This window comes from Parasteatoda tepidariorum, chromosome 10 (genome assembly GCF_043381705.1).
Source record: "Parasteatoda tepidariorum isolate YZ-2023 chromosome 10, CAS_Ptep_4.0, whole genome shotgun sequence".
Lineage (NCBI taxonomy): Eukaryota > Metazoa > Arthropoda > Arachnida > Araneae > Theridiidae > Parasteatoda > Parasteatoda tepidariorum.
In genome coordinates, this window is record NC_092213.1 from 65,052,214 (window position 1) to 65,066,834 (window position 14,621).

At 28.6% G+C, this 14,621-nt stretch overlaps 1 protein-coding gene across 1 annotated transcript in view; it reads right to left on the bottom strand.

The window, feature by feature from the left end:
- Nucleotides 1-2,845: 2,845 nt before the first annotated feature.
- Nucleotides 2,846-14,621, bottom strand: part of LOC107438083 (plasma membrane calcium-transporting ATPase 2) — a 156,825-nt gene continuing 145,049 nt past the window's right edge. The window contains 3 exon segments of the mRNA XM_043049232.2: nucleotides 2,846-3,863; nucleotides 8,066-8,134; nucleotides 14,043-14,333. Of these exon segments, the coding sequence (XP_042905166.1) occupies nucleotides 3,657-3,863; nucleotides 8,066-8,134; nucleotides 14,043-14,333 (567 nt within the window). The 3' untranslated portion in view covers nucleotides 2,846-3,656.

Sequence of the window (14,621 nt, forward strand, 5' to 3'; positions counted from 1 at the left end):
TCAGAACAATAAATGTATAACTAAAAGGGCTTAACAAACAAGAAAATGTGTATTTAATGTTTCTAAAAACAACCAGAATGTATCTCAAATCCTTACATTTCATTCGCATGTTTAAAATAAAGTTTTCAGTGGCAGATTTCAAGTTAAGAAACGCTGTTAAATTAACAATTTTTTGAATTTTTTTTTATGCAATAAATAATTTTATATATTATTTAACATTCAGTTCATCACACAACAAAAATGTTTTTCATTGTAGTGTTCCCCAAACGTTGAAAATTTTTTTTTTATTATTATAAAACGAGGTCGAAAATGAAAAAAATCTAGTGTTTAAAAAGAATATTTGAGACATGATAGAAAAAAACAATATGTTACATAAATTTTTCGTTCTTCTTCCACCACTTTTAGGAACAGTATTAGAAGAAACACATTATAAACCTTGCAAACCTAAGTAATTTCAAACATTAAAAGTACACAATGTTCCGCTTTTATGAAAAGCTTCCACAAATCATATATATCTGTATGAAGACATACTGCATAGCTACTTTGCATAGATTAATTTTTTTTGGAGAACACTTATATTGAGTGATTGTGTTGAAAGCCGCCAGTGCTGAAAGCAGATAGACAAACACTCACATATAAAAAAATTAATGAACATAAACTCCCATTCCTTATGCAAAGGATAACTGAACAGTTAACAGAAGCGCTAGAATGGTCCCGTTACAACGGAAGAAGAGGATATAAAAAATTTGAACGTCCCTCCCTTTTAATCTAATAAATCCCGTGGAAGAAAGAATGCATGGAGACGACGTTTATATCATATCTTTTTCACACTTCAATTGCATACGTGTCACTCGAATCTTTTGGCGTTATAAAATGTCGCCAAACAGGCAAATTAGTGTCGCAAATTGTTGATATTCCATATTTTGACTGTTCTAAATTTTAAACATTTGTTCGTTTACATTGTGTTAATACGTGCTCCTGAGAGCTTTAAATTATATTTGATGAGTGATGAATGTATTGTTTTTTTTAGTTTTATATCAAATTTGTAATTTTTTTTTGAAGAATTTTTTACAAATGAATTTTTTGTTTGATATGATGAATTACTTTTCAATGTGCTTTCTTTTAAATATTGTTTATGGCTATAAGTGCTAAGTTATTTTTTTTTATTTAAAAATTAACTCGGTGATTTCTTTTTTATTTATAAAATATTTATTGGTTTTTCCCTATAAAAATTATTTTTAAATTTTCTTCCTACAAAAAATTATTAAATTAATCGAAATGTAGTTATTGCAGAAAAATAACGATGTTTTTAAAAACTCTTAAAATATTTTATATTTTTTTGTTATATTTTGTGACAATTGAATTATGTTTCAAAAATAGAGAGCAATTTTGCGTTTACCAAAATCCATACAAACTTGTTTATCTTTTCAAAACATGCATTACTTTGATTGATTTCTTTGAATTAGTTATTATAATTTAAACTCGCTTTTTCTGTCCACCTCATTCTTTTTCCACCGGCATTACTTTACGAACTGGCTTATTTCGTACAAATTTGAAAATTATCTGTAATATCAAAGAGCATTCTCGCAAAAAATGACTATAAAAGCTATGCGATATCTAATGAGTTTCGCACATTCTTTGCGTTGTAAGTTATAATCCGCAATACATTTCACTAGTTGAAATAGCTATGATATTTCCTTTATAGAAATATTGTTGCTATACATAGAAGTATTTTTAAATAACACGTTTAAATACTATGCGAATTTTTCAAGACTTTCTACCAAAATATCTTTTCAAGGATTTTATTAATCATACATATCTCAAAAAAGAATCTTGCTAAGGATTTTACCTTTTATGTACAGGAACGACACATTTTTCGACGGATGATAATTATACTTTTGTACAAAATACAATGATGTGATCTAATTGTGTATAATGATATTAATTGCATAGAAGGGTTGTTCTATTTTTTGGAGGTTTTTTTAAAAAACTGTTCCAAGTATAGCTGAAATTTTATACAATTACATTTAACTAAACAACACTCACTTAGTTTCCTCTTAAAAACACTTTTTTCTAATTGAATTAAGACTTTAAAAATTATTAATGTAATACGGAGCACCAAAATTATCATGTACTTTTTTTTAACTTTTTAAATTTTTCAATCCTAATAAAGTGGCTGTTAAAGTGACACATCAAAATCTAAACTAACTTTGAGTTCTAAAATTTGAAAAAATTTTTCCCAAGCACAATTATGTGAAAAATAGCTACGATTAATGCACAAAACCTACCTAAGGCTAATGTAATATATGCGCACTGTGTTTTCGTTGGTAAGATTTTATTTTTTTCAAAATTATGACAGAATATTAAAAAACTATAGCTCTTACTCAAATTTGAATTTACACAACTTTCTAAATCTTAAATCGGGATTTATTTTAGATTGGTGGATTTTTAAAATTAAGATTTACCTAATCTAAGCAGGTTCTATTATTATTATTGAAGCATTTTATGGACTATTCATTTAATTTATTGAACATCTCAACTCTACTTTCCAACAACTCGGCCCCATCACCTAAAGATTAAATTATTTACAAGTACTTGCAACATCGATGAGTTTTGAGTTATACGTAAGGCGAAAGGTATATATAAAAATGGCTAATACTCATTTATTTTCTCTGTTTTTAAGAGAGAAAAAAAATTGCTATATTAAAGAGGGAGGGTGTATTTTACTTTATTTTATTCGCTGCATATAAAGCCGTCGTCTCCATTTCATTCTGAACTTCCTCAATATTTATAGTTTGGAGCTTGAAGAAGTGAAAATAATTGCGAAGAGGAACTTGGCTTGGAGTTTTTTTTTTTTAATATTATTTTAATCGCTTGTCCATTTTGAATTGTTTTAACTTTTTATCTGTTTTTATTTATATATATACTCGTTGTCAGATGTCTCGATGCTTCTGGTCGAGTTGTTGCACAGGATTCCTGCACAATCACACTCTAATTGCATAGAAGTCCTCGAGGAATTATTTATATATTTATATTTCTTAGGTCGAAGAAAAAGTGAGAGTTCACTGCTACCTCACAACTGTTCACCACAATGATATATGTAGAGTTGGTACTCTTTTTGTTTGACCCTTGAGCACTTTACAAATGTACAATGTGTTTTAAATGTCACTTTTTTGGCCGCAGTCAGCAGCCTTCAATCTAACACACTAAAGAGCGATTTCCTATAGATGGTCTATACCTTGGGATCTAAACCTTATTCCCCAATTTTTAGTAATTTATATTATTTATATATGTATATATAATCTTCTACAGTCTTCATTGGATATCTCTTCTCTTCTACTTGTATTTATAAAAACACATACAGTGTTACATGCCAGCCAGCTGAATCGAACCATGGCTTTTCCCATCATGGCTCGCTCGCTAGATAAGTAGTGTTTTCTTCTAGTTTACTATGATGTGTAACAGCCAGGAAAAATCAAGATTTTTTTTTATTTATTTTTTTTTTACCTTTTCCTCTCTTTAAGCGAGAGGAAAGAGATTAGAAAGAGATTTGAGAGATAAGGAAAAGAGAGAAGATAAGAGATGAAAAGGTGGCATTTCTTCATATTTAATTTATGATTTTTCTTCTTTTATTTGTTTGTTTAAGTAATGAGTATTCAAACAGGCGTTTCGTTGTGAGCGGAATTTTTCTTGTCGTTACTGGTCGTGGCGTCCTTGATAACGTCAGCGCTAGTGGAAGCAGTAGCGTTCGGATGCAGCAGGGGTACGCGTTTGCTCGCTGAGCGACCGAGGGCACCGCTTGCGTCTGCAGTCGAGTTCTTGCGGGAGTCCATGCCGCTTCGGAACGCACTCACCACACGAATCTAAAATAAAATTTTAAAAAAATTACAAAGACATGAAAATAATTGTGAATTAATTTATTTTCTCTCAGGCAGTTTTAAAAATGCAATTGCACTGTAAAGAAATGGATACTCCAATTTCGTGAAACTTTCTTCGTTGATGACGAAGCCGTTTCCTCGGAGCGAAAATTTCGTTCAAGAGACGAAATAACTAACGTTACTTCTTAGAGCAAATGAATTTCGTTAATAGTAAGGAAATATTTCGTCTTTTTTTCTGAAAAATAATATTAATAATAAGACCTGTAAAGTCTACTGTAACTTAACTTTTCTAAAATTCACTTCTATTATAAATGGTTCGAAAGTAAAAATATTTTTAAAAAATTTATTAAATTTGATAGTAATTTAATTTTCTGGTTATCCAATATAGTGTAAGTCATTGTGAATTATGACTGTAAAATAAAAAGTCAAAATACACAGCATGAAATTACAAATCAAATTCCAGAAAAAAAGTACTGTCATCTTAAATGCAGTATCCGTAAAATATATTTTTACCGTAAAATTTTATATAATGATGTTTACAGAAATATTTATTTACGATAGTGATTCAGGGATAAACTATATTTTATTTAGTACTTTAAATTTTGTACTTTATTTGGGGTAATTTGCCTTTTATCTATATACAGTTTTAATAAAATGGTAGCAATTTTATATTCAAAAATAAATGCCATCTTGTAGCATTATTGACGTGAAGAATCGCGTTAGTTATGTTGTTAGATTTCAGGTTGTTAGAAAATCTACTTCTGCATTTATAGGTTAAAATTAATTCCATTTTGATTTAACTCGCTTTTTCTAAAGATAACAGATTATATGATCAATTTTATGGTATCCACTCTAACATCATATCATCGAGATAGTGTGGTTAGATTAAAATTATATATCCTAACTTATGTATTATTCAAGAGATGTGCCTAAACTGAAGTTGCGTGAATAGTTTAGTAACTGATGAAAACTACCCACACAAGTATCCTCTCCCCTATTAATAGTAAACATGCCCAATAAAATGTAAATAAAAATCATAAATGCTATAAACTTAAAAAAAAAAGAATATTAATCAATTTATGTGATCACACATGAACTAATTAACTTGTGCTTATATACTTTATTCTGAAACATAATATATAATTAATTAAATAATCAAATCTATTACCTTTTAGAGGCGTCAGTACTCTAATAGTTTTTTTTCTGAAAAAATTTTGAAGCAGAACAGCATTTAAACCTAACAAATAAGTTTTAAAAATTGCACAGTCGTAAAATTGAATAGAATTTGTAAAAGTTATCTTTCCAAATTTAACACACAGTAAAAATATTTTTCGCAATTATTCTTGACATTATAGTTTTTGTTGATTTCCTTTATTTAGCAAAACTTTTAAAAGTCGTCAAGCTTATGAACATATGTTGTTATTGTACCTTAAAGTTTCTTATGATTCAGGTTCAAGTTTACGGAATGCATTGTAAAACTTTAAATAATTCAAATTGCCTTTTATACTTTTTTCACTTATTCACTAAATTTCATTTTTAAAAATCCTTCATGGTTTGACTGGTTCATATTTAATATACTTTTATATAATTTTTACATTTTGATGTTTTGCTATTTTTATTAATTTTAATACGTTATTTAAAAAAAAACTGTAGCTGAAAATTATGAGCCCTGTTGACTCAAACCTTTTTTTTAGGATTCTACTTGTTCCAAGTTGTGATAATCCTGACTCGATCTTAATTTGCACTTGCATGGTGTTCATGTTTGATTTTATAGATATATATTTATCGTATGAGAAATAAATGAATGATTTGGCCGTACTTTGCTAACTTAATTTGCGCAAAACTGCTTAATGGTTTTTAAAATAGAGAACATAGCGATGGCGAGAATCGAGAACACCAAAGCGCTACAAGCTATTTCAAAATTGGGAATAGATGAATTCAAAATAACTTTTCTCTAATTTTTTGATGGGTGGAGAATATTTTATCAAAACATTCTTCAAAAAGCACTTATTTTCAATTTTTTTTTCAAAATCAATCGCTTTTAATTAAAATTATATCCGATCCGTCTGGCATATTTGATCTTAAACTGAAGTAAGAAAAGTTGTTAAAATTGTCGAAATTATAACCGCAAAATCTTTTTACTCTTTTCATGCAGACATTTTGATTCCTTCAAACCATTCAATAAGTATCTAATAAAAAAAAAATTTCTGAAAATTCATGTAGCATATTGAATTTTGAAAATTTGAAAATTCAAAGAATAAATTACGGTTTTTCATTGAAAATCAGTTGCTAAATATACACTGTTAGAATTTTAATTCTTAAATTATGGCAAAATAACACGCAGCAGTCTGTTCATCCAATTAACCATAAAGTTTACGGTAAAGAACGTTTTTTTTACCTTTACGGTTTTTAAACCATTTACAACGTTGCATGGTGTCAAAACTGTAAAAAAGAAATTTAACTGCATATAGGAGGTAGTTTTTTCATTAGGTAATGGGCCTTGAAGAGGACAGGTAACTGGAAACTCTTCGTGTGTTTAAGGGAATGGGTGAAATATTGTGGTGTCAACGCTGGGAATCGAACTTCGGTTCTGTCAATCATGAGGCTGACAAATTAGCTCTCTCGGCTTTAATATGTACGCAGTTTCAAGGAGCTAAGTGGCTTCATTAGATGGGCTTAGTCGGTGCGATAAAATTTTGGTTGTTTATCCGTATTAGGTGAAAGGAATTAATAAATGGTTTTTCTCACAGTTTTTCAATATCAGAATCTTTTTAGAATTTTATTTATGGTTATTTGAATGCTCGGTTTGAATATAGTAAAAGAAAATAATCGTTATTTAACCATTTTAACCGAGAAATTTCTAACAGTGTAAATTATAAATGTGCGAACATTTAATTATTCCCAACAATCTCGGGTAATGTAGAAACTGTTAGTTATGGAAGCATTGCATCATATTTCTGATTATGCGAGTTCACCAACTGCAAGGCTAGTGATTTCTTTGATTATGCTTAAATTTTATGCGTGAATTAAATGTAGCACATTTGTTTTTGCTTTGCTTATTTAATTTTAAGGAAGAAAATTTTTAAGTATTTGTCGGTAAAGGAATTATATTGCACTAAAATAGTAAAATTGAAAATATCTCTCGTATAAGCTTATTTATGCTACCTTTCGATGTTTCCGCTAAGTTTCTGTAAAGTAGTCTATAAGTTTAAGTAATATATGGTTATGTTAGAATTAAGTCTTTTATTTTTTTGCTTTACATATTTAATTTTATAGTCAAACACTTGAAATATTTGTTTATTAATGAATTATATTGCAGTAAAACAGCTATAGCGAAAATATTTTCCCTCTAATTTAGCTTAATTGGGCTGACTTTCTCTAAAACGAAACATATAAGTTAAAGCAAAATATTATTATCCGTAAATTAATTCCTTCATATATATATTTTTTAATATTTTAAGTAGAGAATTTGAAATGTTTGTTTGTTAATGAATTATATCGCAGTAATGCAACAATAGAGAAAATATCTTTCTTTTATTTAGCCTAAGTCTATAAGATTATTATTAAATCTAACTTATAAGTTTGCATAAAATATAGTATTACGCAGATTAAAATTTAAATCCGTAAAAAAAACGTGTTTGAAGAGTCTAACTCTAGCTAATCTATCTACAAATTAAAAATGGCTAGTTCATTCATTTCTGACATGCTTAAAATAAAACAGGAAGTGTTGTGTGCTTTGCTTTTATCTAGACTACATTTAGTTTCAGTGTTTGCATAATTAGTTGTTGGACTCTACATTTTGACCAACACACCCCAAAAGAAAAACTAATCTACTTTAAAAATATTTCATTCAGAAAGAAAAAAGAAGATCTTCTCTAATATTCTTACCATATATTAATGCACATCTTCAAACATACATTATTTATTAAGTGAAGCAATCTATTCGTTTAATTCCAGAAAAGAAAACAGAGAATTCTGTTTCGAAGTAGATACATGGCTGTGCGTATCAAAATAAACTAAGCTATAGTGTGAAGCAATCCAAGTTGTAGAATCATTAACTACAGCAATTGAAAACAGGAAGAGGCGAAATATGTTATAGGCGAAAAGACTTGTGCGTTTCAACCCCAGTTAGAAAAGGTGCCATGCAAATGGTTAGTTTGTATTTACTCTTAAAATATGTCACTTACCGCTTCATCAGTAGCGGCTTTACTATAGGGAACTGGTATCAACCTGTCTTGCAGCTCCCCGCCAATCACCTGCAACGACATACTTGATTGCAATGAAAGCTGAAATACAATTGCAGTCCCCGGTTAGTAGCTGTGTTAGATGGCATGCATATTGCATCATACATAATTAAAGCTAAGAATCATAATACATGCTTTTATGCACTGGAAAATAGATTATGCAAAGCTATATCTCAAATTATGACTGTATTTCAATAAAAAATAACGAAAAAAATATTAAATAATAAAGTTAGATATATGATTATGTGGACAGCTTTTAATTGTAATATTAGATAAAGCAATTTTGCCACCCCAAGATTTTTCAAATGATTTTTTGGTTCCCAATACAGGACCGTATCAAATCTGAGAGTTTACTCCTTCATGGAAATTATTTAATTAATTAAGGGACGATTTCAATGATGCAAAACACAATTTTTCCAAGATACGATTGTGTCTAATACAGCAGTTTCTCAATGCAAAAGAAAGTTATCATTTTTTAGTCTAGTCATATAATTTGAAGATATTATAATTGCAATGATAGTACTATTATATGGTTTTTTGGCACCCTGGCAAGTTTTTGAACCAAACAATAAAGAAGACAGTTGACTCACCTAACTGCAACTTTGTCTAATACAGCACTCTCTCAAATCTGAGAGTTAACCCCCTCGTTCGAATTATTTAAGCAATTACGAGACAATTTCATAAACTGAAAAGACAATAGTCTCACATAGTCTCAATTATGTATAATACAGCAGTTTCTTAAAGAAAGAGAAGTAAACATTTTTTAGTCTTGTATAATTACAAAAAAGATAATAGCAATAATAATGGAGATTAAGATCTCAACGGGAAAGTATTGCTTACAATACAGCACTCTTAAAACTGAGGAAAATTAAAACCTTCGAGCCAAGTCAGGAATTAGATGACAATTGCAAAGACAGAGGAGACAAAAGTCTCACATCAGTAAAATTGGGTTATACAGAAGTCGTGAGTCAACGATAGAAAAGTGCAGAACACTGGAAACTCTTCATGTACTGAAGGAATTGAGGAACTATGGTAGTATCAACGGTGGGATTCGAACCTCTGTTCAGCCGGTCATAAGACTGACTGATTAGCTTTCTCAGCAAAAGTATGTATCCAGCTGCGAGAAACAAAACGGCTTGGTAAGGTGGGACTAGTTGGCGCGGATAGAATTCTGGTTGTTTAACCGCATTAACACCTTCCTTCTCGCTCCCGTGAAAATGACGGGTGAGATTTCGCCCGCCATTTCTCGCTCCCGTGATGTTGACGGGCTGGAGTGCTCAGTAGTAACGCGCCAATAAGAATAAAACTAATTCCTCTCTTTTACCCGGAAAAAATTTTATTTCTCATTTTACACACCTGATGGCAGTACCAGGATATTTTTAAGGTAATTGTATACAGTTAGTTTATTTTAAACTAGTTGCAGCACTAATCAAATACGTAATACAAATGCAAAAGCTAAAAACATCGACACTTTTATGACCGTTTTCTTGAAAATTAAAAGATCGTTAAGGGGTTAAGAAAATACAATCAACAAAGTTTTTTCTCACACTTAACATTTTGAATACCATCTTTCTTATGGTTGTTTGACTGTTTCTGTTAAATATGGTATCACCCCGATTAAATAAATTGGTATTTAAATATTTTTACCGAAAAATTTCTAAAAGTGTACTAATTCGAATCCATACATTTGAAATACAGTCATAAATTGAATAAATAAATGTTAGTAATTAAAAAGTAACACATGCTCACTGTAAAGGTATGCATGCGTAAGCATTTAGTAATCTGATTCGTTGTAGTAAGTTAGATCAGCTTGTGCATGAATATTGTCTATAAAGTGTAAGTAAGCATTCAAAATAGATTATGATATGTGTTTTTCCCTAACAACTCAAGCAAATAGGTTCTAAATTATTTACTTACATGCTGTAGCTAAGCAAACTGTGCATTCGTTAAAAGCTACTTTAATGTAAATGAAACTATAAAAACTAAATAGTGCACTCTTAAAAAGCTCTATGAAACTCTTTTACCTACACCCGTTTAAAATTAAAAGCATGCTTATAATCTATTGAAATTGACATTTTGGTTTTTACTTTTATCAGCTAGTTCTGACATCAGGAAGATAGGGTAAAATTTTCTTACCAAAAAATATTATAAGAGCATGGTAAGGAATATAATAAATTATTAAAAATCAAATTCAATATCTACAAATTTAGGAGGTCAGCTTAAAAGCCAACTTTAATTCTTGCTCTGTTTAAATAAATATTTCCTTAGCTTTTTTTAAAATAAAGTTCTTCAGAAATAATATTATATTTTTTTAGATTATTAAATTTTCATAAGAATTTTATTCTCGATAGCAATCATTATTTCAATTGCAGCATTTTTGTTTTTCAAATCTTTTTTTTTACACTCAATCTTTAGAATTTTTGCATCAATATTTAGAATTTTGATATAACATCAATATTTTATATCAAATTTTATATCTCTTTTTTATCAATATTTTATATCTCTTCTTTACATCAATATTTAGAATTTTGATACAATGGATTATTAAAATTAAAGATTGGTGAATGTGATAAATATTGCAAATACGTCATAAAAGAAAAACAATGAAGTAATATTAATATTTTACAGACAGATATCAAAAACAGCAAAAAACTAGTAAATCTAATTTATACAATCCATTTATATATTGAAATAAGTGTGAAGTACCGTTTACACTCATAAATTTATATTATTTCCATCATTATATTATTTCCATCATTTTATTTGCTTCAATCTAAAAATGAGATGTAACTTTTTTGTGCATAAAAAAAAATTATTTCGTTTTTTAATGCTTATGCAATAAATACACGCGTGTCAATGCAATTAAAAATAATATAACAATAAAGTCAATCTAAAACAAAAATATATTTAATGAAACATTTTCACATATTTTCACACTTTTATATACCTCATTTCCACTATTATGCAGGCATAATCACATATATTTTTAATAAAAATAAAAGCATTAAATATTAGTCAACACACATATTCACAAAGACACACTTTTTAGTAAGGATTAGCTGAAACAATTAAAACATGCAAGTTTCGATCCATATGTTAACATACATTGTGCTGCAACTGAAACTGAAAGTATAGATTATAGATAATAAAACAATAATAAACAATAAAATAAAACAATGAGTCAGTTCCATAATATGGAATTTTTGGAACTCGCTCCAAATACCTTCAACTTTTTAAAGGTAAACAATCGTTTTGATGATCGTTCACATTGTTGGAATCTTGGGAACAAATTCGACAATACTAAAATTATTTCTACCCTAGTCACATCAACTCATCTTGATACCCTGGAATCTTGTTTTATTCATTTGAATGTTGATTCCCTTGCTAACGACCTCCTTCCCACCTCTCCATTACGCATGGACATGCTTTTTACTTTGATTTGCCTCTCGGTATCTGCGTTTTTTCTTGTTCTGTTCTTCATCTTTTTTCTTTCTTGGCTTCTGTGGCTTTCTTTTTCCAGTTTTGCTACTCACCTTTATTTTTCTATTTTTTCTGAGCAATTTAACGTTTTTTCAAATCATTTTTGTTCCATAACATTTACGTCAGTCAAGTCTTGAAAATGGCCTCCCATTTTGATGCACTTGTCAACTGTCATTTCATTTTGTATATTTATTTTTGTATAGTTTTCAATCGGGTAATTGCTTGATGGTCATCTTTTTGAGCAATCCACTTTATAGTATTACGTCATTATTCTTGATTTAATAATAACTTTTACCTAAATCTTTGAAATAATTCTATCAGAAAAAGCAAACAACAATAAGCAAAGTTAATATCTTAAGGAATAGTAAGATACAATGCACGATTTTCATAAAATTAGTTTGATCGTTCTGCTTAAAATGCACCAATCAAATTCTGATTTTTTAAATGTATATTTCAAATAAATTTTAATCTTTATGGAAAAATTGCAAGAAAAAAAATATTGTCGGTGGAGCGTTTGAAAATATTTTGCATTAGAAGGAAAAGTTTGTTTTCAAAACTTTTTAGTTCAACGCTTAATTTGTTAGTTTATAACAAAAAGAGAATTATGGAATATCTCCACTCTTCTCTTAAAATTAAACTTTTTCGTCTGTTTGCGAACGGTAACATCAGATCAGCTCGGAGTAGCTCCAAAAATTCCAAGTTATGGAACTGATTCATTGTCATCAATAACATAACATATGGCAAAGGATGTGATACATTTCAATTTTGTTTGTAAAAAGAGTTATTTAAATTTTTATAAAAAGGCTCTTAATATATAAACCAAAAGTGATTACAACATTAAATCTCTAAATAATCATGAATTTATTATAAATATTTATAACATATTTTCCGAAAGTAAAGCAACTTAAAGAATTAAAATGCGCAGTTTGAAAAAATTTCAATTAGCGAATATGGGTATAATTTAATTAATCATATTAAATTATTTATTTCAGAGTTTAATGAATCGTAATTAGTAATTGTAATTTTAATACTTTTTTTAAATTTGATACATTGCTTTTTAAAATCTAAAATTCAGTCTTAACGTTTGTATGAAGGATAAATTGTTGGTAAAACTACACGAAATAAACTGAGCATTTTATATTCCAATTAATTAATTAGTTCAGTTAGAATTTATAATTGAAAAAAAAACACTCACAGAACAGAGAGAAAAGTGAATTTCATAATATTTTTTAACTATTTAAAAGAAAAGAAAAATCAGTTATTTTAAGTACATTAAAATACTCCATATTACAATTTGGTATTGAAAAAAATTGTACCACCTTAGATGCATTGATACAATTATTGTAATTTCCTGACGACAAAGAACACCTTGATGGAAGTTAGCTATTAATTTATTTAGAATGTTTCGTAATTATTCCTTTATTATGTATCTTAGAATTTTCATTAAAAATAAATTTCAAAAAGTTCGAACGGTGGGGGGGGGGCAAATTAATAATTGAAAAAAGATACGGCGTCGTCCAAATATGCAATCTATCCTACTTAACTGTGTTGTTACTTTAAGGATGAATAAATGACTCTACTAAAATTGCTTGTTTAAATATTTTTTTAAAATTTTGTTTGAATATTGTTTAGATTTTATTTTCTTGAAACTTATTATTTTATTTAATATAAATTATATTTTTTATGCATATTATTATTGTTTATAATTTTTTTAAATCGTATTTTTAAAAACTTTATTATTAACTAATATTTTCTTTCTATTTATCATTGGCTAATATTTTCTAAATAATTATTTTTTAAAATATTTAAATATCGTCATCTGTCACACCATAACTACACAGTTAAGTAGGACAGATAAAATATTGGGACAGTGCTAGAAATATTATTGAAATCCAAATAATCACTAATCGGAAAAGAGGTACAGAAGACATGAAAACCAGTTTTATTGTCTGAGAAAACGGAGGAGGATATATATATATATATATATATNTATATATATATATTAATATATATATATATATTCATACATATATGTACATATACATATATACATATATGTACATATACATATATATATATATGAATAAAATAGCCTTCGTGTTTAATTTGAAATTGCTTAGATATTCCAAATCCTAATTCTCATGGTTTGAATCCTAATTTTCTGGAATACTAAAGAACAGGATTGCTAACCAAAGTTCTATTAGATCATGTATTAAAAAACTTACGTTTTCACGAATATTTTATACTTATATTTATATCATAAATGACCAGAAAAATATATTTTAATCTTAAAATTCTATTTAAGTATAAGCATTATCATAACGATGATACGACAGTAAGCATTATTATAACAATCATACGACATTAAATATAAGCATTATCATAATAGATCATATTAAAGCAATATACAGAAAACAAAGCAGGTGCGGGCGAAGATTACCTGAGTTTGAAGGCGCGTTAGCCCCCTTATCCACAGAATCTGTCCTGTCCTCTTTACTTCCTGAGATATGGATCCTCTTGATGTGTCTTCCGTCAGGGACCCTCCGGCATCCAAGTCTTCTGGGTTGCCCGAACCCCACGTGAACGTCTTGGGGATCTTCTTAGTGGGGATGGTAGTGATGCACTGGCCCCACACCAGCACCCCGGCACCAAAAAATAAGCACCAAAGCCACTGATCCAGTGAAAGTGGAGCGGTTGAAAATGCCCGTCCCCCGAACTGGACAATCACCACCTAAAAGATTGACATTTCTATTTTACTGAACAGTAGAAAATATAATTAAATAAACGCATTTCGTAAATTCGTTGTACCAATTAGAGAAAATTTTATGAGCTTAGACGTTATGATCTTTAAAGCTTCGACAGGTTCCTGAATAAAAAGTAATTTATATATATATATATATATATATACAAATATACAAGTTTTTTATTGAAAAAAATTGCTTCAGAAAACTTAATGTTAACTTAACTTAAACTTAAAGTTCAAAATGAAGATAAAACAAAGGAAAATTATAGACATATG